We start from the raw sequence: 25159 nt of genomic DNA on the forward strand, positions 1-25159 counted from the left end.
GCATGCAGACGACTCTAGTCAGTGCCCTGGTCTGTGTCAGAGCTGCTCCAGATAGAAAATAAGTTATGTGCTGTGGTTCCACTCTGTGTTCTGAGATTATATACATTTCCAAATTGTAATTGGGTTTGGTGTTGTTTTGTTGCAGTTGTGCAGAGATGAGTGATTAGTTTTCATTTTTTCATTCAATAGCGTCTCTTTCTGAGCCGGACCATAATATGTTTTTGTAAAGCTTTCCTTTAGACATTTGGATGTAACGTTTATAGGATCGAAGATCAGGGTTTTTCCTGATCTTTCTAGAGGGACACAAACAAAGTGGAAGGCTTTTCTGGTATTTTCACTTAGGGCTCAAGCCCTAGTAGTTGATTTTTCTGTTATGATGTCCTTGTTTGTGTGGTTCTTTTGAAGGTAATCAATATCAATTCTTTGATCCCAAGCATTTGGATGATTTTCCTAAAGCCAGGGAGGAAATAAATCTAACTGTATAGACCCCATATGTTCACTGTAAGGACTGGCTATGGGTGGCAATCTGGAGGCACCCATCTTGATTTACTTTTTCTTAAGTAATTATCCTGGATCATAATTTCTGTTTACTGGTGGACGATCAATTATATGTAATTTCTTGCCAGTTGGTGTTATGTTTTTTTTTCTTTTTTTAGAATTTATTTACTTAATTTTCTTTGCATCTCTATTGAATAGTGATATGTATTTGAAATTTTGGAAAAACAAATAAAAAAAAAATTGTGGTGTCTCAGCTTTCCTGATGGATGTTTTCCCAGCTGTTAGATTTTTCTGCTTTCCTGAAGCAATCTCACTCTAGAATTCCCACATCCCCCTTCATCCATATGAAGCAGAGAAGGCACAGGCAAGAAAAGGGGGAAAATAAATGGTATTTTGAGGATCAGGCATTCCTGTTGCTGCTTTAGGTTCACTGGCTCAGTTAACTGCATTTTGGCTCTTTCAGAAAATTCCATTTTACATCTTCTCGGAATCCTATGGAGGCAAAATGGCAGCTGCTGTTTCTTTAGAGATTTATAAGGTAAGAGTCCTGTCTTACCCCTGTCCTTTCTGAAGAAATGTTCTGTGTATATACGAAGTCCTGTTCATTACAGAAACTTAACATACAGTGAAACTCGGCATAGGGAAATCCTCCATTCAAACAGCCTCTCCCTGTTCTGTACCCCCCCCCCCCCCAACCGCTCACGACAACTCATACACACAACACACACATAATAAGCTTGAAGGGCTGCAGTTTGTCATTCTTATGTTTCATTTTTTAAATTTTACAGTGAAATTAAGTTTTAATTATGTGTATTGCCAACTAATTTTTTTGCCTCGAGTAGGGCCTGGTTAAGGCACTGACAAACCACTGATACGTTGGATCCAGATTATTTTTTTTTGGGGGGGGGGGGGTGGAGTGAAAGCTAGCCTCGTGAGCACATCTAACAACTGTGACTGTTTTGTTTTCTGGTCTCCGATTGCAAGAAATCTGCAATGTCCAGAAGCAACAAGAATAGCTAATGTCTGGATTTTGTTTTTCCCAATTTAAAACCTCTATATGCGGTTCTGTCCCTCCCCGAGCCTGCCCTGCCCAACAAGCAGCAAATCTTGGGAAGGGTGTGGAGGCACCTCTAATCACAGGAAGAAAGGTGGTGATCTAGGGGACATCCCCGTGCTATACAGGTGGAGGCAGAAGAAATATGGCCCCCACCCCCACCCCTTGAAAATGCCTCAATATATTTTTGTGCTGGGCTGCCATAGTTGGTACCTGCTTCTATCTACTAATTCACTGTAACACAGATTAAAGAACTTGCACCTTTTAAAACTGCCCTCCCAATCCATGCCACCACCCACTCAAGTACATATGTATGCCCACGTGTACACAGAAAAACATGCAAAACAGAAGACGGAAATGAAGATACACATGTTTGGGAAGAATTCTGTGAGCCTTGCTCAGCATGCTTTCCCCACTTGCTTAAATATGTCTCTACATGTGAAAATTGTAAATGTAGCAAACTTTAAAAGCTGATTGAAAAGGAATTGATATGGCTACAAGTGGTTATGTCATTGACACCCTATTATCTATGGGGGTAAATGTTTAGCTGGCAGCAGGGGGTGGATGTGTGAGTGATACTTGGATGGCTACTCTGGCTGTGAAGAACTAAGGCCGGTGCCAGGCAGACTTTGTAGCTCTTTGTCTGTATATGGCAAGTCCAGTTTAGGATAAGCTGGAAAGGGCTTCAGTGGCAACTTCAGTAACGGGAACTGAGGACGGTCTGGGTCCCGCAAATAACAAGATGGATTTGAATAGGCTGGAGTGAGCTTTGACGGTGGAACATAAGGGAAAAGGGACTTGATATACTGCCTTTCTGAGGTTTTTGCAACTACATTCAATGCGGTTTACATATATTCAGGTACTTTTTTTGTACCTGGGGCAATGGAGGGTTAAGTGACTTGCCCAGAGTCACAAGGAGCTGCAGTGGGAATTGAACTCAGTTCCCCAGGATCAAAGTCCACTGCACTAACCACTAGGCTACTCCTCCACTCGGGGGCACTTCTGTGATCTGTCCCAGAAATTACACAGAAAGACTCGTGATCAAGTATATATCACCACATTTATTGTTTATTGAATCATGAATTGATAATGAGGGTGACTGTTGGGCAGACTAGATGGACCATTCAGGTCTTTATCTGCCGTCATTTACTATGTTACTATTTTATGCGGTTGAGTGCTGAATACTGGCACTGAAGTGCTGACTCGGCCCCCCAGACTGCCTATAAATTAGCTGGTTTCAGCTTAGGCACTAACTGGGGATATTCAGTTGTACTAACTGGTTAAGTGTGTTTAACTATCAGTAGTTAGACCCAGGCAAGTGATTTAACCAGCCTGGAACCTGTTCTGGTCATTTAAATCACATTGAGTATTGACCCCCCCCCCCCCCCCCCCTATGATTTCTAAATGCATTATTTTTATGTGTATAATTTAGAAATTTGGATTAATAAACAGTACTACTTTCAGTCCATCGGGTGGGTTTTGCTGATTTGAGGTTACATGTAAGAACTATACATGGAGTTCAGTTTCCAGCTGGATTTTATACGTGTAAACTTTGATAGCCACAGTGCAGTGTTTATTTACACCTTATATGTGTGTAAACAAAGAAACTGACACCTATTATAAAGAAGAAGAATCAACAATTTTTTATTTTTTCAACTGTCCTCCCTTGGACAGAGGCTTTATGAGAACATCATACAGGAAGCAAAATATACTCACAGTACACAATCAGCAATAATACACAGAAGTTAGTTTGCTTACATTACATATATTTTGCTCTGTTTATATACACTTACATTCGTACTGCACCCAATGCCTGCACGTCAGCAACCCTTTTCTTTGAAGCCTGTTCTTTCTTATCTGCAAATGTCAGCAGCAATTTTTTCTACCCCTGCACAGACTTTCTGTCTCGGTTTCACACAAGGCTACCCAGCTCAAGGCTAATCCTATGACACCCTTATTGTTTTCACAGGTTTGTGACTCATAGCTCTTTTGCCTTAATACTTGCACTCCACTGACCATTGGAACTTTTTACTGTTCAACTGTTTCTCATTATATTTATGCAGCATGTTTTATTATTAACAGCAGGTAAGGTATTTGTGTCCCTGAGTTGTGTTCTGGAATCCTTCTCCCCCTTGGGCTGCTCAGTTGAGGTTTGTCAGTGGATGGAACCAGGAGGCAGGCTGGCGTGAGGCTCAGAACATGGCTTTAAGATCTCCCTCCGAAAGATCGGGTCCCCTTGGCAGCTCTGTAATTCCTCTGGGCTGATTGTGTCGTTTCTGGTTTCAGGCTATCCAGGCAGAAGAGATCAATTGCAAATTTGCAGGAGTTGCTCTGGGGGACGCCTGGATTTCACCTGTCGGTATGTTGGATTTGTGGTTAGAAGCTTAGACTGCATGAAAGGAAAGTGCAAGCAGGCAACCAGTTATTAATGAATGTAAAAGAGTGAATTGATTAGTCTGGCAGTGCTAGAAGCTTAAACTAAGGCTTTAATTGGGTAGCAGGGGACACTGTCACCCAATTAACCAAGTAATCTTTCCCTAAATTAAAATCTGCACTAAAACCCCACTTAAAGAGGCCTTTGGTGATGCAGTTCTGCAGACAGTGGATGGAAGGTGAGCTCTGGGACCAAATGCCTTGACCTACATTCTAGATAAAGCAGTACATCAAACTTCTGTATTAAATATTGACCATAAGAGAAGTTGCCTTACCAGGTTAGACCCAAGGTCCATCTAGCCCAGTATCTGGCTTTCAACAGTAGTGTGAGCTCAGGTCCACCATAAATTGGCCCTCAGTTGGTGTAACTGGCAGGGATCCCCAAGACCTCCTTCCATCCAGAACTCTTCCAGCCCACGAGCTGGTGACAGTGTCTGAGCTGCCACTGGGAGTACCTGTCCTGCCCCTCCCCCCCCCCCCCCCCCCCCCACTAGACAACAGTGGTGGTTCGGACACTGCTGCTGGCTAGCCAGTTTGGAAGAGTTCTGGCCGAGAGGAGGTCTTTGGCTGCTGATGCTTCAGGATCCCCACTAGCTCAGGTATTTCTGTTTCGAGTCTGGGGGTGCTGGGAAGAGGGTGGAAATGGAGATGAAAGCTCAGGCCCACCATAAATTACCCATCTGACTGTGCCAGAGGGTCACAAGTATCCAACGGGATCCCAACAATATTTTCTCCTCTTCTACTTTAATTTTTGGGTCTACCTCAGGAACGTTAGCTATACTAACTGCTTTTACCGCATCTTCCAGCAATGAGTTCCAGAGCTTAACCACAAATTGAGTTAAAAATAAAAAAGTCCTGTATGTTTCAGTTAGGAATAGAACATGTGAGAACCTGCTACACGTTCTATGAAGCTGTATGTGGGAATCTGCTAGTCCATAGAGCAGACATACATGATGGGCTGGTCAAAAAGCCCCTAGTGGCCATAGAGAGGCTACTTCCCCCCCCCCCCCCCCCCCCCACCAGGTTAACTGGCCTGGAAGCTGAGCTTGAAGAAAAATGAACCAGGCTCCCCACCTGTCCTAGTACAGAGGTGCAGAATAGGGGTTTTGAACAGGACTGGTTAATGTCCAGTGATGTGGGCTGTTATGAGATTAGAATACATTATTCACCACAATACAGCCCCCTCTCTGGAACAGCTGATTCCTCTATGCAGCTTAACAGAATGTGTAGCAGGTTATCTCTTATTTCAAACCTAATCTTTCCTTGACATTCTTCTGACAACAAGCCAGAGGAATGGCGTTTAGGGTAGCCTAATGCCTAGAGCAGTAGACTGCATACCAAGGTTCATCAAATCTCACCCCATAGCCTCGGGTATAAAACTTAAGCCCTCAGTTACTATTGTTGATTCGCACTAAGCGATGAACAAATCAAGCCCTGTTATTCTCAGCGGGGCTTAGTTACTAACATGCATTAATGTATGTTAACATCAATGTGATCACTGTGAGCCACGTTAAATGAGGTACTTGAATTGCAAGCTCTCTAAGGTAAGAACGTACCTACTGGAGCTGAGGTTCTGAAACAGAATCACAGCCATATCCAGACTGGTTCTCTCCATGTGTACCCTGGATTTCCCCCCACCCCCCTTCCCGAGGGTGCCACTGTTTGCTGAACTGGGGTTCCCTCTGTCGGGGCCCATGCACGTTTTTCCTTAGCAGGGGCGTTCTTATATTTCTAACATGTAAGGCAGTTTCACAGGTACTTCAAAAAATTTTTCCCACTTATCCATCTGCAAATTATACTTCTCTTACAGATTCTGTTCTTTCCTGGGGGCCTTATCTCTACAGCACTGTGAGTACATTGGGCCAATGGGTGGCTCTGATTTTATAATGGCCCATGATGGGTTCAAAGTGGAGAGTGGGGGTGGGGTTGTCTGCAGGGGCTGTTGGGGGATGAATTGTGTTTTATGTATGGTGATGGTAATCTAGGGGGGTGTTGTGTATATGGTGAAGAGTTATGCTAGCCCTTGCTCTCAGTAAAATACAGGCCAATAGCTCATAAGAACTAGGCTTCTTAAAATCAAAATCATCTCTGATACAAAAGAGAGCTAGCTTGTAAGAATCAGTGATCACCTTTGACACAGTTACATTTTACTGTAGCAAATGCTAAAGTAAGTGCTCAGGGAGCTGACAGAGGGTGGAGGGAATCTACTCTGTAGATAATGAGGAGACTGGCACCTACAAGATGTCTTGAGCAAGATTTGCTATAGTTATGTAGAGATAATACTGGGTCAGCTGCACCCCGGGTGAGAACATCCAAAGGAGGGGGCTAGGGAGAGTTTGGGGAAAATGCAAAGTCATCTAATAAGATGCGCTCTGAGCATATCTTGTTTATACTTAGAGCTTGAGAGTATGTGAAGTCATTTTGATCAACTGATAAGGTCCAAGAACCCTGGTGACAAAGCTGGGGTCCATTGAAATGAATAGGGTGAAAATAGTATAAAAATGGGAGTCAGAAGGGTATTAGATCAGACATCAGAAGGAAGGCTACAAGAGAAGGAGGGTGACAGACGTGTCGTAGACTGCTGTTCAAACCGTACGAATATCTGATTTGCCTGTATTGCTATTGGTAAGATTGAAATAAACTATCTTCTTCCCAGCGAGTCCTTCTGATTATGGAGTTCGTTAATTCCTGGACTGTGTAAGAGCAGTCTGGGGGACGATGAGATCAGAATAGGTGGTGGGAACACTCAAATTATATACATTTTTGGTGACCCCGACAATGGTGGTGGTGGTAGTGGTAGTCTAGCTGATTGTATAATTTATGCTAATGTTGTGGGTCTGTAATCTGCTGCTGAGTTTGTAGGACTGGTGACTAGAGATATTCAGACCATAAAATAAATTCTGGGTCAGTCTTTATCTCAGACCTGTTTATAAGCTCACTTTAATCATGACTGGAATAATTCGGTATTGACAAATATTTTCAAGGTTTCTGCACGTAATTTGTAAATGATGCAATAAAAGTGAAATTTATTACAGTAACACCACTTTGTTGTGTAGGGGTCTCATTCAAGTGTGTAATTATAAATACACTCAAATATGCTTGCATTTAACTTGTAATTTCGGGGGGGGGGGGGGGGGGGGGGGGGGGGGGGCGCACCAATGTTTTGCCCAATACAGCTTCTGCAATTAGCGCTTGGGGTTAGATTTTAGAGTTGGGTTTTTATTTGGCCCCCTCCAACCAGAAAGATTCTGCTGCTCCTGCATTTGCTAACCTGTTATCTGCTTTCATGTTCTAATGCTGTCCTGACACTAAAGGCCCCTGTTTCACTTTTGGGTTCCTGTAAAGTCTCTTCCTCAGATAACAAAAGGTAGTGTGCCGTGGCTGGGCTCAGATTTCCTTTGAACAGCAGGATGCGCGATCCTAAACCTTTGTAAGGGTGGGCATGCTGATTTTCTGTGCTTGCTGAGTCGTCCTGTTTCTCTGCCTACATTTTAAGTCTCTTCTGGACGAAGAAGGTTTTGCGGAAGTGAGCGACTCTGCGAAGCAGGTCTCTGATGCTGTGAGCAGAGGGGAGTACAAAGAAGCCACGGAACTGTGGAGTCGACTGGAGGACGTTATCGAGAAAGTGAGCTGGGTTTTCATTCGTTCCAGTATGCTATGAGATTAAGGTTTACAGGGTTAAGAGCAGCACATATCTGGGACTGAGGACACTTTTTATGTTTAGCAGGTCATGGCAAAGCCACTGTGAAGGCCTCAGCAGCCATCTCGCCATCTTGGTCCTTAGCAGAGTCTGAGCACCATGGAGCAGATTCAGTAAATGGCACTCAAATTTAGGTAGTAGTAGTAGGTCCTAGAAAAAAAAATCTGCGCTGTTCTACGAAGGACGCTCTGGGCTGAGCGCACTTTTTAGAAAGGTGCTTAGCGTGGATTTTTGAAAAGTCTGATCCAGTTCCCACTCCTTGTTTTTTCCACTTTATCTACTCCGTGGGACCTTTCCACTTTTTGTGGTCTTTTGTAAATCCCAACGCCAGGGGCGTAGCTACATGGGGCCACGGGGATTGGGGGGCCCCCCCCCCCAGATTTGGCCCTGCCCCCGCCGACCCTTTCAACACTCCCCTTTCTCGCCGCCGCTAACCCTCCCCCGCCATCGGGTACCTGAGCTGGCGGGAGTCCCCAACCCCCGCCAGCCGAAGTCCTCAGCCGGTCTCTGGGCCGGCGCGTTGCCTGCAGCTGATGTAGAAGCCTAGGATTCTGTTTCTTCTGTGTGAGTCGTCCTGTATGTTCAACGTTCAGGACGTCAGGACTTCAGCTGGCGGGGGTTGGGGACCCCCGCCAGCACAGGTACCCTGACAGCGGCGAAGGACGGGGGAGGGTTGGCAGTGGTGGAGGGGCGCCGGGGGGGGGGGGTCAAGGGTGGTGGGGGGGTTTGTGGTGCTGGGGGGGGGCTAAAATGTGCCCCTCACCTCGGGTTCTGCCCCCCCCCCCCCCCCACCAAAGTCTGGCTACGCCTCTGCCCGGCAGACAGTTTGGGCACGTAACCCCGGTATTCTATAACACTGCCCACATTTTGAAAATGCCCATGCCCTTCCCATTCCACGCCCCTTTTGAGTTGCACATGAGACAATTTAGGCACACAGTGTTAGGGCCTATCGACCGCCAATTAACGTCAGTGGATTGTTAACTAATTTCAGGGATATTCTCTACATCTCCCTTCTATCTTTGATTTAGAAAGGAAGTTTAAAGCTTTTCTTTTAAGAAATATGTTTTGACATTGTAATTCCCATATGACTGTTCTGGCCTCTTGTGGATTGTTACCCGATTAGAACTGCAGGGTGGTAGCGGGATACAGGCCGTGATGTTAATGTAATTTGCACGCAGATCTGGGTTTCATGCCCAAATTTGGGTGGCCTATATAGAATCTGGGGGCATATGCTTACTGCTGTTGGGGGAGGGGCATGTTTGTATTAGGATTTATTTACCGCCTTTTTGAGAAAAAAAAAATTCAGTCAAGGTGGCATAAGTCTTCTGCTTTTACAGAAGAGGGTATTGTAATTGAGGGGGGGGGGGGGGGGACATGGCCTTGCCACATGCCCTCTATTATAGTTGGTTCTGAGAACGGCAGTGGAGAGAAGTGGGTATATCTTTAGAAGCATTCAGTACTCCTAACATGTCTGCTAGAAGTCTTCTGGGAATGTTCAAAATTCTAGAGTCCTGTAGGACATAACTTCCTTTCCAGTGGCGTACCAAGGGGGGTGGGGGCGGTCCGCCCCAGGTGCACGCCGTTGGGGGGGGGGGGGGGTGCCGCGCGCCTGTTGGCCAAGTCCGCTCGTTCCCTCCCTGCTGCTCCCTCTGCGCAGAACAGGTTACTTTCCTGTTCCGGGACAGAGGGAGCAGCAGGGAGGGAACGAGCGGGACTCGGCCAACAGGCGCGCGGCACCCCCCCTCTCCAGCAGGTAAAATGCACCGGGGGGTCGCGCTGCACCCGGGGGGGGGGGGGGGGGGGAGGGGGCTCATCAGCGATCCATCCCGGGTGTCAGCCAGCCTAGGAACGCCACTGTTCCTTTCCAAAAGGTTTATGTTGCTTCACTTGTTGCATTTAAATCAAAAGCCATGCCATTTTGACTAGAAGTCAATGCTACAATCTCTTTGAAACCTTGACATTGATTTGTGAATATCAAACTTTATTTCTTTAACATTAGAACTCTTCAAATTTCACAGAACACAGATGGAGTCAATTTTTATAACATACTAACCAAGGATTCGCCGTTGACTAATGAATTAAACTTTGAAAGTCCCATCCTGGGTAAGATATGCGGCAAGAGGGAGCATGTTGGGGGGGGGGAGGGTGAATGGGACACACCTTTAGGTCTGTATTCATTTTGTTCATTCCATTTCTCCATACAGTAATTTTCTTTAAGCGTGTTTGTGGGTTTTGTTTTGTTTTTTTAATTTTCAGACATGAAAAGTGAGGGCCAGATAAGCAAAGATTATTTTCCAGTTGTCTGATGAAAGCATAGTACTTCAGACCTCAAACTTTTTATATCAAGAGAAACTTGCATGTGGCGAGTTTTAAGTAGAAACGAAGGTGAATTCCTCCATGAGAGAAACAGAACCATGACTCAAGAGCCATTAGCAATGCCAAACTCAGTGGGGCAACCTGTCTCTATTTTCTTCTGGATGGGCTGATCCAAACCTTGGATTTTAAACCTGCTCATTCCACACCACCACAACTTCTGTGGGCTTCTGGTCCTGCCTGCCCTTGGGATGTTGTAATTACAAGGTTCCTGCATGCAGTGGGGTCACACAGGGCTGGATTATCAAGTGCTAGAGAACTTTGAATAGGTATGCCAGTGATGCCCCAATAATGGGAGTAAGGAACCCAATCCCTAATCTTTTTCTTGTTAAGATACCTCACTGGCTTGACGTCCTCTGTAGTAACCCACAGCCAGACTCAGAAATGATATTGCGCCCCAGTTGATCTGCAACTGTTGAAATAAAAGTTGAGACCTATATGATATGTGGCATGTCATTCTGTCATTTTCACTTTTAAAGATAATTGCATTATGACTCTAAATGAACAATATACAAATGGGCAGTAGCTGTATTTTTGAAATGTCAGCAGTGGGTTGTACCGCTTGGTTTTAAATTTGCTGGTTGTTTTTCATGTTTAGAGAAACTTTACCTGCGTCATGTAAATCCTTTGCAAAAGGGTAACCTGGATGAACTGATGAACGGACCCATCCGGGAACATCTAAACATAATTCCTGACGCAGTCATATGGGGAGGTAAGTACTCCACCTAAAGACCAGATTAGCTTAAGTGAGAACCGTGCCAAATCAGTCTTTAAGATTGGGTAACCCTGTGCTTTGTGTTAATGGGCATTCATAGTGGAGGAGTGGCCTAGTGGTTAGAGCACCGGTCTTGCAATCCAGAGGTGGCCAGTTCAAATCCCACTGCTGCTCCTTGTGATCCTGGGCAAATCACTTAACCCTCCATTGCCTCAGGTACAAACTTAGATTGTGAGCCCTCCTGGGACAGAAAAATATCCAGAGTACCTGAATGTAACTCACCTTGAGCTACTACTGAAAAAGGTGAGAGCAAAATCTAAATAAGATAAATAAAATGTATTGTGGTAATGCTTAGGCAAATGGCTAAGCTCCCAGGTATCTCACTAGTCATTATCAGGGCTGAGATAAAGCTCTCTGCATTTATTTATTGGGATTTATTAACTGCCTTTATGAAGAGATTCACCCAAAGCAGTGTACAGCAGGTACAGTTTACCTTACAATTTTAACTGCATAGCAATAGTAAAATGACCAAATATAAGCATAAGTACAATCAACGAGAAGATCTGAGAGAAGAGGACATTTCTCTGGGTAAGAACATTTTTGTGCTTTGGTGATTTAAAGGTTGGGGTTTAAGAGGTGTAAGGTAGGTTTCTCCATGGACAAGCAGGCCTATCTATTCTCACAAGTGGGTAATTCAGGCTGCGTTGCCTGGTCCGGATCTTATGACAAGCATAAGAAGAGCTTTGTAGAACACGTGACGTGCTCTACCGTGCATGTACGAGTGCCTTTCCATCTGCCGGTCAAACTGTGATGAGGAGAGGGTGTACTTTTTCACACATGAGTGGTCTCAATATTGGCATTGCCCGCAAGATCTTCCGAGCGTGGGGCACCCTCTTGGTGGATCTCTTTTCCACTCACATGGACCAAAAGTTCCAGGCTTCAGGCACATGACAGACTAGCGTCAGATGCCTTGCTCCTCAATTGGGGGACAGGTCTTCTGTATGCGTGTCCTCCCATACCTCTAGTGGGGAAAGCTTTGTTGAAACTCAAGCAAGACCGTGAAACCATGATTCTGATTGCAGCGTACTGGCCACGGCAGATAGGGTTCTCTCTACTTCTGATCCTGGTGTGTTTTCTGACTCTCATCATTCAGGACGAGGGGTCTCTTCTGTTGGAATGTAATTGTATTTACATGCATTGCCTGTCACCTATTATTTCTCTGTGATTACTCTGTGACCTCTGATGTGAATTACTTAGAGAGGTCACACAGCTATGCAACTTCCTGTGGGGGTTAGACACAGCACATGCAGCACATGGAGCACATGGAGCTCATGATCTCTCCTAACCTGAGAGGATCTATGGTGGTGTGAGCATCCATTACCATCTAAGCACATGGAAGGAGCTGATAATACAAATGTATAGTAATATGTATATATAAGCCTGTCTGATTATAATCTAACTGCAAACTGTGAGTAAACAGATGTTTTGTTACTTCAACTTTAAAGTGACTCAGCAGTGAATTATTCAGGGGTGAATGAGAGAGAGATGAAGAAAGAAATTAACATTTCTAAAGCTGAAGCTGTGTGTACTAAAATCTGCTAATTATTTACTACAAATAATCCAACAAAAGGGTTATGGGCCCAGGGCCAGGAATTGAAAAAGAAGAGAAATATTACCAGGCAGAAAAAAAAGGCCACATTTTTCTCTTAAGTTTTAAAGGAAAGATTCAGTCTGTCTCTCTCTCCCCCCACACAGCAGACAGAAGGCTAAGAAAATGGCTGAGGGAAGAAATTCACCATTGTTCTATTCTCTAAAGGTGCCTAAATTAACTGAGTTTAATTATCGGCAGTGGGAACTAAGATTCATATGTCTCCTTCGAGCAAAAAGATTAAATATATGCTTAGACCAAGACAGAACAGATGAAAATATGGCTGAATGGGACAATGCAAACTATTATGTGAAGTGCATGCTTTTGGAAGCTCTCTCAGAGAAACAAGCCATATTAGTGGAGGGAAAAGATACACCAAAGGACATTTTATATAAACTGAGAACTATGTATGCAACTACATATGCAAAGCAGCAACCAATTTGGCTGGCAGAGTTGAATGAAACCAAATTAAGGGATAAAAGTAAATGTAATGATCACATTATGCATCTTATGTCTTCATTTCAAAAGTTAGAACTTTCAGGAATTCCCATGTGTGATGCATTGAAAAGAGCATTTCTTTTTACCTCACTATCAAAGAAGTTTGATGTTTTTAGGTCTGTAAATGAGGCCATTGAAGGGCAATCTTTTGAACAGACAACATCAAAACTAAGGCAGGAATGCATAATAAATGATTCTGAGGAGATGTGTTCTCAAAGCAAGTCAGAGAGAAATGAAACAAATTTCTTGGCAAAGAACAGAGGAAGGCGGAGCTATGGGAAAACTCCACCCAAGGGCAAGCTGATTTGCTACTCATGTGGAAAGGAGGGACATGTATCTAAATGGTGTAAGGAAACACAAAACACTCCCTCTAGCTCACCTAAGCCAATGGAACTAAAGAATTTTCAAACCAGGAAATGTATGAAGGACAAAGATAAACACAAGGGCTTTCTAATGGCAGAAAAATCTTTGACTATGGTAAATAATAATTCAAATGAAAGTACTTGGATTTTGGATTCAGGGAGCACATGCCATTTAACCAATTGTAAGAATTTCTTTCAGGAAATGTGTCCAGAGGAAGGTATTCTTAAAACTGCAAACGCAGGGACTGCTAAGATCCAAGCAAAAGGTATTGGATTCTTAAAATGCAAAGTGTCTAATGAAGTTAAAGAAATTCCTGTAAGTGATGTCTTGTATATTCCCCAAGCAGTTTGCAATATGCTTAGTGTATCTACATTAGATAAGAAGGGATTTGTGATTCATTTTGAAAACAGTAAGTGCACAATCTCTAAAAATGATGAAGTGTATGCTGAAGCTTTTATGCATAATGATGTTTATAAGCTGAACATTTCAGGTGAAGCCTCACATATGGCGCAAGTAAGGAAGAATGATGTAAATGTAGTCTGGAAATCTGGCACCGCCGCCTGGGACATCGTGATTCTAAGGTGATCCAGGATCTTTACAGTAAGCAACTGGCCACTGGCATTCAGATAAGTGCAGATGCTGGTAAAATGGAGAAATGCATAGACTGTGTTACTCAAAAAGGTGTGAGACCCTCATTTCCTGCATACACAGGAAATAGGAGTAATAAAGTGCTGGACTTAATACACAGTGACTTATGTGGACCGTTTAATATCCCATCATTGGGAAATAACAGATTTGTGCTAATATTCTTGGATGATTTCTCTAGATACTGTGTGGCCTATTTGCTGAAAGAAAAAAGTCAAGTCACAGACATGCTGAAGAAATACGTAGCCATGGTGAGCAATAAATTTGAAAGAAAACCAAAGGTTCTTCAGACCGACAATGGTGGTGAGTTCACTTCACAAAGCATGCGCACATTTCTAGAACAAGAAGGCATTCAGCATATCACAACAGTAGCTTATACACCAGAGCAAAATTCTGTTGCAGAGAGAAAATTTAGGTCACTTGTGGAAATGACCAGATGTATGCTGTCAGATAGCAATCTCCCTAAAAGACTATGGGGGGAAGCAATTCTCACAGCAGTGTACCTACAAAACAGAATGCCAACTAAAGGCGCTGAGCGCACACCACATGAGACATGGCATGGTAGGAAGCCAAACCTGTCACACATAAGAACATTTGGAAGTACAGCATATGCTCATGTACCAAAGCAAAGAAGGCATAAGCTGGATTCCACAACAGAAAGGGGCATTTTAGTTGGCTATGCTCCAGGACACAAAGGATATAGAATTTTGAATCTGAAAACTGGCATTGTTGGCATAAGACATGTTACATATTTTGATGAAAACAAAAGGGTTGATAAAGGCTGGATTATCCCAGATGAGCCTTATCATCCAGAATATGAAAATAGAACCATAATAGACATGCCAGTGTATATAAATGCCATACCAAGGCAGATGTCTGAAAGCAACTCATCTGTATCTAACGAGGAACAGGCAGAGGAAACAGACACAGAAAGGATCATTGAAGAAGACAGTACAGTTGGAGAAGGGGAATCAATTGGAGAAGGACTCTCAGATTTAGAGGATGCGGAAAGGTCAGACCAACCTGTTGTCAGACGCTCATCCAGGGAAAACAAAGGTGTTCCACCCCTAAGACTGTCTTACCTAACAAAGTCAGCAGAAGCTCAAGAGCCCTTAACATGGGATGAGATTGAGAAAATGCCAGCAGAAGAAGCTGCTGAATGGCATAAAGCTGCACAAGAAGAAATTGATGCATTGGATAAAAATAATACTTGGATTCTTACAAAATTACCTCCTGGCAAGAAAGCTATAGGATGCAAATGGGTATTCAAGTTAAAAAGGAATGCACAAGGAAAAGTGGAAAGGTATAAAGCCAGATTATCGCAAAGGGATATCTTCAAAATATGGAGAAGATTTTGATGAAGTGTTTGCACCTGTAGTGAAACACACGACAATAAGAACACTTCTGAGCATTGCAGTCTCAAAAGGCATGCAAGTCAACCACATTGATGTGAAAACAGCGTTTCTTCACGGAGATATAACTGAAGACTTGTACATGGAACAGCCAACAGGTTTCATAAATACAAAACAAAGACAGCTAGTGTGTAAATTAAACAAAGGTCTTTATGGATTAAAGCAAAGTGCAAAATGTTGGAATGACAAATTGCATGAAATATTGACAAATTTAGGATTTAAGCAAGGTGAAGCAGATAAATGCTTGTACACTAGGTGCACAAATGGACAATATGCATACATTTTAGCTTTTGTTGATGATCTGCTCATTGCAAGCAAAAGTGAGCAAGAGTACAAGGACATTGTAAAGTGTTTAAACCTCAATGTTGAGATAAAAGAACTTGGAAATGTGTCATACTATCTTGGTATAGAAATTGAGAAACAAAATGATGGTTCTTATCTTCTAAGCCAGAAGCAGAAAATAAATGAGCTTATTGAAAGTTTAGGTATGCAAGATGCCCAAGTTGTAAGCACTCCCATGATCACTGATTTTCTGAAGGATGAAACAGTAAGAGAACCTTTACCAGATAACATCCAATATAGATCAGCAATAGGTAAGCTTTTATATCTAGCTACCACATACAGGGCTGATATAGCAAATGCAGTAGGAATTTTGAGCAGAAGGGTCAGCTCACCTACCAAATCAGATTGGACTGCAGTTAAAAGGATGGTAAGGTATTTAAAGGGTACCATTGATTGTAAATTAAAGATTTCAGCCAATAGTAATCCAAAACTAATATGTTACTGTGATTCAGATTGGGCAGGGGATCATTCTGATTATAAATCCACAAGTGGATATGTGTTTATGTATGGAAATGTACAAATTTCATGGGCCAGTCATAAACAAAGTATTGTGAGTTTGTCTTCTACAGAAGCTGAATATGTGGCTGTATCGGAAGCGTGCAGAGAACTGATGTGGATTGAAAAACTTTTGCTGGATTTTGGAATAGCTGAAAAGAGACCAATCCAGATAATGGAAGATAATCAGAGCTGCATCCGACTGTCACAGAATGACAAGGTTCAGTCACGCACCAAGCACATCGCAACGAAATACCACAACGTGCGAGAGTTGGCAAAAGAAGGGGTCATCAGTCTACACTATTGTCACACCAGTGAGATGACAGCTGACATCATGACCAAACCGTTACCCAGAGAACATTTTGTGAATCTGCGTATAAAGCTTGGACTTTGTATGAATAAATAATTGCATGACAGTTATGCATGAGAAGGGGTTTGTTGGAATGTAATTGTATTTTACATGCATTGCCTGTCACCTATTATTTCTCTGTGATTACTCTGTGACCTCTGATGTGAATTACTTAGAGAGGTCACACAGCTATGCAACTTCCTGTGGGGGTTAGACACAGCACATGCAGCACATGGAGCACATGGAGCTCATGATCTCTCCTAACATGAGAGGATCTATGGTGGTGTGAGCATCCATTACCATCTAAGCACATGGAAGGAGCTGATAATACAAATGTATAGTAATATGTATATATAAGCCTGTCTGATTATAATCTAACTGCAAACTGTGAGTAAACAGATGTTTTGTTACTTCAACTTTAAAGTGACTCAGCAGTGAATTATTCAGGGGTGAATGAGAGAGAGATGAAGAAAGAAATTAACATTTCTAAAGCTGAAGCTGTGTGTACTAAAATCTGCTAATTATTTACTACAAATAATCCAACATCTTCTACATCCCAACCTTCAGTCTCTGGTTCTCACAACTTGGATGTTGAGAGACTAGAATTCTCTTCCTTGATTCTTTCGGAGGGTGTCTCCCGGGTCTTGCTGGCTTCCAGGAAAGACTCCACTAAGAGGTGCTATTCTTTCAAATAGAGGAGGTTTGCTGTCTGGTGTGAGAACAAGGCCCTAGATCCCCATGCTTGCCCTAGACAGACCCTACTTGAATATCTTTTACAGCTATCAGAGTCTGCTCTCAAGATCAACACCTTAAGGGTTCACCTTAGTGCAATTAGTACTTATCAACATGTAGAAGATAAGCCCATCTCTGGACAGCCTTTAGTTGTTTGCTTCGTGAGAGGTTTGCTTTTTTATCAGAGCCCTCTGTCAAACCTCCGCCTGTGTAATGGGACCTCAACATCATCTCACCCAGCTGATGAAAGCTCCTTTGAGCCACTGAATTCCTGTCATCTGATGTACTTGACCAGGAAGGTCCTTTTCTTGGTGGCTGTTAGTTCAGCTTGTAGGGTCAGTGAGCTTCAGGCCTTAGTGATGGATGCACCTTATACTAAGTTTCATCATAACAAAGTCGTCCTCCGCACGCACCCAAGTTCCTGCCGAAAGTGTTGTCTGAGTTCCATCTGAATCAGTTGATTGTCTTGCCAACATTCTTTCCTCATGCCCATTCTGGCAAAAGCACCTTGCACACCTTGGATTGCAAGAGAGCATTGGCCTACTACATAGAGCGGACCAGGCCCCACAGACAGTCCGCTCAACTTTTTATTTCTTTTGACCCCAACAGGATGGGGGTCGCCATTGGGGAACCACACCATTTCTAATTGGCTGGCAAATTGCATTTCCTTCACTTTTACCCAGGCTGGGCTGGCCCTAGCGTGTCATGTCACGGTATACAACATTGGAGCCATAACTGTGTCGATAGCCTTCTTGAGGTCAGCCTCCATTGAAGAAATTTGCAGAGCTGTGAAGTGGTCTTCAGTCCACACATTCACATCACACTACTGCCTTGAGCAGGATACCAGACGCGATAGTCGGTTCGGGCAGCCAGTGTTGCAGAATCTGTTTGGGGTCTAGAATCCAACTCCACCCTCTTAGGCCCATTTTATTCTGTTCTAGGCTGCACTCTCATGCAGATTGTTTCAGGTTAATCTGCATTATGTCCTCACCATTGCGATGCTCAATTAACCAGTGTTTGTTGTTTTTGGTGAGCTTGGATGCTAGGGATTCCCCACTTGTGAGAATAGATAGGCCTGCTTGTCCTCAGAGAAAGCAAAGATACATACCTGTAGCAGGTATTCTCCGAGGTCAGCAGGCCTTATATTCTCACAATCCCTCCACCACCCCTTGGAGTTGTCTCCCTTATTGTTTTTCCTTTTTTTGCTGTTATACTCAACTAAGGTGACCGCGTTCGCGTGGGAAGGGAATCTCGTATGAGTGGTGGAACATGTCTTTCGCTCCATAAAGTTCTTATGCTTGTCATAAGGTCCAGACCAGGCAGCACTGCGTTACCCCCTTGTGAGTATATAAGGCCTGCTGTCCTCAGAGAATGTCTGCGACAGGTAAGTATCTTCGCTTTATTGATAAATACAGAATTTAAAAAAGCAAACTTTATTAACTGGTTTCCCTACCCTTTCCCCCATAGTTTCTAAAACTTGAACCACAGCATTAACAGCCACTAGAAGGCACAGCAGGGCCTAGTTCAGTCTTTGTTTCTGCCCACCCCTAGCACATCTCTTCATTTATAGTCTTGACTAATAGTGAATTATTCTAATTAGGATAACCAGGAGGGAATTTTCATTAGTTTTAATTACATTGAATTACTTTCTGAGAAGCAAACATTAAATAAATCACACCATATAATTTTAAAGTTCTTTATATTAATCTTAATATCCTAGTACCTTAAGTTTAAACAACACTAAGATGCAGAATCCAGTCTTTTGCATTGAGTGTTGCATGTATGTTTATCTCCCAGTTGGCGAGAGGTTATATATGTGTGCTCGATGCAAAGAGCTCCTAACTCTCAGCGAACGAGTCCGTTCTCTTGAGACTAGAGTAGCAGACTTGGAGAAGCTAAGGGAGACAGAGATACTTGGAAGAGGGAGGTCTCCTTGAAGGAGAGCATAACCCTGGTGAAGTAGGAAGTAATCCTATAGCCAGGACCTGCCCACCAGGGGATATAATATCCTCTCACACTGAGGACGTGTCTCCAGGAGTTTCTTCCCAGGATGGAAGGGTTGTGACAGCTGTTGTAGTTGGTAATTCGATCATTAAGTATGTAGGTAGCTGGGTGGGTGGTGGACGTGAGGATCACCTGGTCACTTGCCTGCCTGGTGCGAAGCTGGCGGACCTCATGTGTCGCCTCTAAGATTTTAGATAGTGCTGGTGAGCCTGCTGTCTTGATACATGTGGGTACCAATAACAGGAAAATGTGGGAGGGGGGTTTAGGTAGAAAGCTGAAATCCAGAACCTCCAGGGTAGCATTTTCTAAAATGCTCCGTGTTTCACGCACAAGACCCAAAAGGGAAGCAGGCAGAGCTCCGCAGTCTCAATGTGATTGTCAAATTAGATTGTAGGCTCTGTCAAGCAGGGACTGTCTCTTCATGTTCAAGTGTACAGGGCTGCGTACGTCTAGTAGCACTATAGAAATGATAAGTAGTAGTTGTAGAGATGATGGTGCAAGGATGAGGGATTTAGATTTGTTAGGAACTGGATAACATTCTGAGGAAGGGGGATCTTGTTCGAAAAGGATGGACTCCACCTTAACCGGGATCGAACCAGGCTGCTGGCATTAATTTTTAAAAAGGAAAGAGAGCAGCTTTTAAACTAAAATGAGAGAGAGCCAACAGTTGCCCAGGTGTGCATGGTTCGGTGTTGAGTATCCTCAAAGGGTACTATTCAAACAGGACATTTAGGGAATCCCGATAGAGGGATTTCAATAATGGTGAAAGAAAGCCAGGACTGTTTACTGGGAGAACAGAGTAAGGTATGCGAATTATCCCGATCAACTTCAAAGCAGCATGTAGATGCTAGGAAAAAAACACTACTTGAAAGTGTCTATATACAAATGCTAGAAGCCTAAAAATTAAGCTGGAAGAGTTGGAGTATATAGCACTAAATAAAGAGGTAGATATAATAGGCATCTCAGAAACTTGTTGGAAGCAGGACAGAGACGCTGTGTTATCAGGGTACAAATTATATCACAACTAGTATAAAAGGCCCATTTCTGACACACATGAAATGGGCACTAGCAAGGTTTTCCTCGGAGTGTGTATGTTTGAGAGAGAGAGAGAGAGTGTGTGTGTGTGTGAGAGAGAGAGAATAAATGTGCGTAACAGAGAGAGTGTGTGTCTGTGAGAGAGAGTGTGAGAAACAGTGTGAGAGTATGTGTGCGATACACGGACTGTGAGACTGAGAACAGTGTATGAGATCGAGACAGTGTTTGAGAGTGACTGTGTGACAGAGAGTGAATGTGATATAGTGTGAGACATTGAATGTGTGAGAGACAGTGTGTGAGACTGAGAGGAAGACACTGACAGAGAGAGAGTGTGTGTGTGTGTGACAGAGATACCTCCCCCCCTTCCCTCTCTGGTCTCAGCACCACCTCCCAATGTGTGCTAATCAGCGCAGCTACATTGCTGTACGCTAACTGATGAGCACATGCTTAGCATGTGAGCCCTTACTGCCTACCTAATGGGTGGCAGTAGGAGCTCACGCAATAATGGGAAATTTAGAGCATGGCCATTAATACGGAAATTTAAAACATTCAGGTATGTTCTGTCTTCCTGCCACATTCTGAGGGGATAGATAATTTTTCCTTTCAATTTTTATTTCGGTTAAAATAGCCCAGGCTTCCGAGGTCTTTATAAACATGGAGGGTGACTTTATGAAGCCAGCGATAGACACTGTGGACCAACTTTTGGCAGCTGGAATCAACGTTACAGTCTACAACGGCCAACTGGACCTCATTGTGGACACTGTTGGTAAGGATTTGCCTTTTGCCTTCCCTTAAACTGTTGTCTGTGGTGTTCGACCTGCCTTCTGTAGCCAGAGGACTGCAAAGCACTTCCAACTCGAGATCTTGAAGACAAGCCGTCTGCTCTTTAAGCCATGTGGTGTAGGAGGGATGACTTAAGTTTCTGTAAAGAACTTGGCAGAAATCTGAAGCACAACAACCCTATATCCTGATGTTCAGCTAAGTGGGGGTGGGTGAGTGGGTGGGGGGGGGGGGGGAGTGGTGGTCATGAGGCAGAGCAGGTGTACAGTAGAGTCCAGTCCCGAAACCGAATCTGCAACCAAAATTGGCTTCTCAGTTTTGGCAGAAACCGAATCTGTCCCCACTTCCTCCCTCTGGCAGCAACCCCTTCCTAGGCCTACCTTTTCTTTGGTGGGTAGTGGGTACAGGAGTATCCCTGCTCAATCCTCGTGCTGGTTCCAATCCCAAAATGGCTGCCAGGACTTCCTGCTGCAGTCTCGCAAGGCTTTTGTGGGAAGTCTCGGTACCCATTTTGATGGCAGCAGCACTAAGCAGGAATGAGTGGGGTTGGTTCCTGCCCCCGAAGATGCTACTAGACCACCAGGGCTGCTTAAGGTAGGCCTGAGAGGGGTGGAGAGTGATCACAGGAAGTGACGGGGGGTCGTTTCTGTGTCAACAGAAAATGCACAGGCATTTTTGACCGTAACTTGTACCCAAATTTTGGGCCGCTTTCAGTGCCGAAACCGAAATTTGGTTGGCCTCTAGTATACAGTAATCTGTCATAGCAAAATTTTTAAAACATGTAGTCAAGATTTTTCCCAGGGTAATGAGATTAGTCAGAATATGTGTTATTAGTTTTCAACCATGTAAATAGCAAAAGTTTATTAAAATTGCTCTTTCAGATCCATCTCGAGGCCCTTCTAGTCTCGAACAGCCTCCATCTCATTCTTAGGAGAGAACCATCCTTTTTTGGCACTAAAAACTTTACGTCTTCAATCAGGCATATCCGTCATCTTCTGCCTGACGCAAATGATGTACATGTACATTTAGTAAATGATATAGACCCATATTCTGGTACTGTCCTTCCCCTATTCCCCTCCCCCCCCCCCCCAACCCTTAGCAGAAATGATTGTAAACTAGACCTTTTTATCTTTTTTGCTTTTCTCCCTCATGTGTTTCATATGTAAGTATGTGTCAAATAGTTAAGTCATATTTCCCTTTTTTTTTTTTTTTTTTTTAACTATTTTATTGTAAACCGCTTAGATTCTTGTTTTACAATTTGCGGTATATCAAGAAATAAACTGTAAACTGTAGTCTACCCACTTGCAGAAAGATGGTTGTGACCACTGTCAGCAGCTGGGAATCCTCTACCTCTTCCCAGGCTCTTAACCTCTACCACCTCCCTTTCCATGAAGAAATTTTTGTTAGGAATCAAAGTAGGAGATTCTGGAAAACGAGGCCATGATATGAACTTAGTAACATAGTAGATGACGGCAGAAAAAGACCTGCACGGTCCATCCAGTCTGCCCAACAAGATAAACTCATATGTGCTACTTTTTGTGTATACCTTACCTTGATTTGTACCTGTCCTCTTCAGAGCACAGACCGTATAAGTCTGCCCAGCACTATCCCCGCCTCCCAACCACCAGCCCCGCCTCCCGCCACCGGCTCTGGCACAGACCGTATAAGTCTGCCCAGCACTATCCCCGCCTCCCAACCACCAGCCCCGCCTCCCACCACCGGCTCTGGCACAGACCGTATAAGTCTGCCCAGCACTATCCCCGCCTCCCAACCACCAGCCCCGCCTCCCGCCACCGGCTCTGGCACAGACCGTATAAGTCTGCCCAGCACTATCCCTGCCTCCCAACCACCAGCCCCGCCTCCCGCCACCGGCTCTGGCACAGACCGTATAAGTCTGCCCAGCACTATCCCTGCCTCCCAACCACCAGCCCCGCCTCCCCCCCACCGGCTCTGCCACCCAATCTCGGCTAAGCTCCTGAGGATCCATTCCTTCTGAACAGGATTCCTTTATGTTTATCCCACGCACGTTTGAATTCCGTTACCGTTTTCATCTCCACCACCTCCCGCGGGAGGGCATTCCAAGCATCCACCACTCTCTCCGTGAAGAAATACTTCCTGACATTTTTCTTGTCTGCCCCCCTTCAATCTCATTTCTTGTCCTCTAGTTCTACCGCCTTCCCCTTTCTGTCCTGGGCTGTGTATCCTACTAGCCCGGTAGCCTGACGGTTAGTGCAGTGGGCTGAGAACCTGGGGAGCTGGATTTGATTCTCGCTGCAGCTCCTTATGACCCTGGGAAATCACTTAACCCTCCGATGTTGCGGGTGCAAAAAACGGATTATTAACCACTAGGGGCAGAGAAAGTACCTGCATATAATATACATAAACCACGTTGGTACAATGTACATTTAGATCCAAAGGAGGGATGGATCTCGGAAATAGGTTACACCTATCGAGATACTATCCTAGGCCTCCAGGCTTACCTAATGGCATCATCAGATCCCAGTGCACAAAAAGTGTTGAAATATGAAAGGAAACGTCCAGAATCCAGTTCCATCATTAAACTTGGACAAGCATTCCGACAAGTAGAAGGAATGGTTGAATATCCATCAGTACCAAAAGTGAAAGAAGCAACAGCCATGTGGAGGCTTCGGCATATCAGATACTTCCTTCCTAGAGATTTGTTCCGCACACTTGTCCACTGGCTTGTCCTCTCCCACTTGGACTATTGCAGTGGAATTTACGTGGGCTGCCAGGCCTCTCTGTTGAAAAAGTTCCAAACAGTTCAGAACACTGCTGCGAGACTCATCCTGAGAGAGCAACGCTTTGCACATGCCGAACCCTTACGGTTCAAATTACACTGGCTGCCTGTTCAGGAGCGCATTGCCTTTAAACTCTGCTCCTTGACCCATAAAATTATCTATGGGTTTGCCCCGGAGTATATGCACCCCTTGATCGACCGCCCGCCCAGGAATGCCAACCCTGCCGCTCGTTCCTTCCTCTACCTTCACTTCCCAAACTGTAAGGGTGTCAAGTACAAGAGGATCTTCGCCTCATCTGTCCGCTATTGGAGTCCTAAGCACTGGAATTCTCTCCCGCAACACCTTAAAACTCAAGCGGACCACGCCCTCTTCAAGAAGTTGTTGACGACCTACTTCTTTGCCAAGACCTACTCCTCACTTTATACCGCTGCTTGATGCACCCTCCCTGGCTCCTACCCTGCTAGTTCACCCTGTTAGATGCTTCTCCCTCTGCATACTCCTTGTATATTCTTCTAAGTTTTCCTATTCTGTATTTTATTTAATGTTTGTAAGCCACATTGTGCCTGCATGAGTGGGAAAATGTGGGATATAAGTGAACAATAAATAAATAAATAGAGAAAACTCTTCAAGGAACTGGATCAGCAGGGGAGAAACAAGAAGTGCCAGATGCATAAGTACAGCGGGAAATACAACATGTTACTCCAGGATCCATTTGTGGATTAACATCAGACATATGAATTGTTAAGGGGAGGTACACTGAAACCTAAGGATGAGCAATTGATAGTTGCAGCCCAGGACAGTGGATTTACGTACAAGATGCTTTACAGCGAGTGTTGAAAAAACTGATGGGACAGACCTCCGTAGATTCTGTAAGAAAGAGCTGGAAATAGTTACTCATCTCGTGGCTGGCTGCGAAGTGCTGATGGCGAAAAGTTTTACACAAAGGCACAACAAGGTGGCACGTCTCATTCATTGGAAACTCTGTAAGAATTATAACATCAGTGTACCGGAAAAGCACTGGGATCATGATCCTAAGACAGTGGCTCCCAAACCTGGTCCCAAAGGCACGCCAACCAGTCAGGTTTTCAGGATATCCACAATGAATATGCATGAGAGAGATTTGCATGCACTGCCTCCACTGCATTCAAATCTCTCTTATGAATATTCATTGTGGATATCCTTGAAGTGTATAAAATAATGAGTGGAATGGATCGGGTGGATGTGAAGCGACTGTTCACGCTATCCAAAAATACTAGGACTAGAGGGCATGAGTTGAAGCTACAGTGTGGTAAATTTAAAACGAATCGGAGAAAAATTTTCTTCA

At 44.0% G+C, this 25159-nt stretch overlaps 1 protein-coding gene across 1 annotated transcript in view; it reads left to right on the top strand.

The window, feature by feature from the left end:
- SCPEP1 (serine carboxypeptidase 1) overlaps positions 1-25159 on the top strand; it is a 40039-nt gene that overhangs the window by 9140 nt on the left and 5740 nt on the right. Inside the window, exons 5-11 of the mRNA XM_030208379.1 lie at positions 962-1036; positions 3839-3911; positions 5796-5833; positions 7482-7610; positions 9704-9788; positions 10657-10770; positions 20925-21062. Coding sequence (XP_030064239.1) covers positions 962-1036; positions 3839-3911; positions 5796-5833; positions 7482-7610; positions 9704-9788; positions 10657-10770; positions 20925-21062 — 652 coding nt within the window. The remainder of the gene's footprint in view (positions 1-961; positions 1037-3838; positions 3912-5795; positions 5834-7481; positions 7611-9703; positions 9789-10656; positions 10771-20924; positions 21063-25159) is intronic.

Source organism: Microcaecilia unicolor, chromosome 6, assembly GCF_901765095.1.
Source record: "Microcaecilia unicolor chromosome 6, aMicUni1.1, whole genome shotgun sequence".
Taxonomy (NCBI): Eukaryota; Metazoa; Chordata; class Amphibia; order Gymnophiona; family Siphonopidae; genus Microcaecilia; species Microcaecilia unicolor.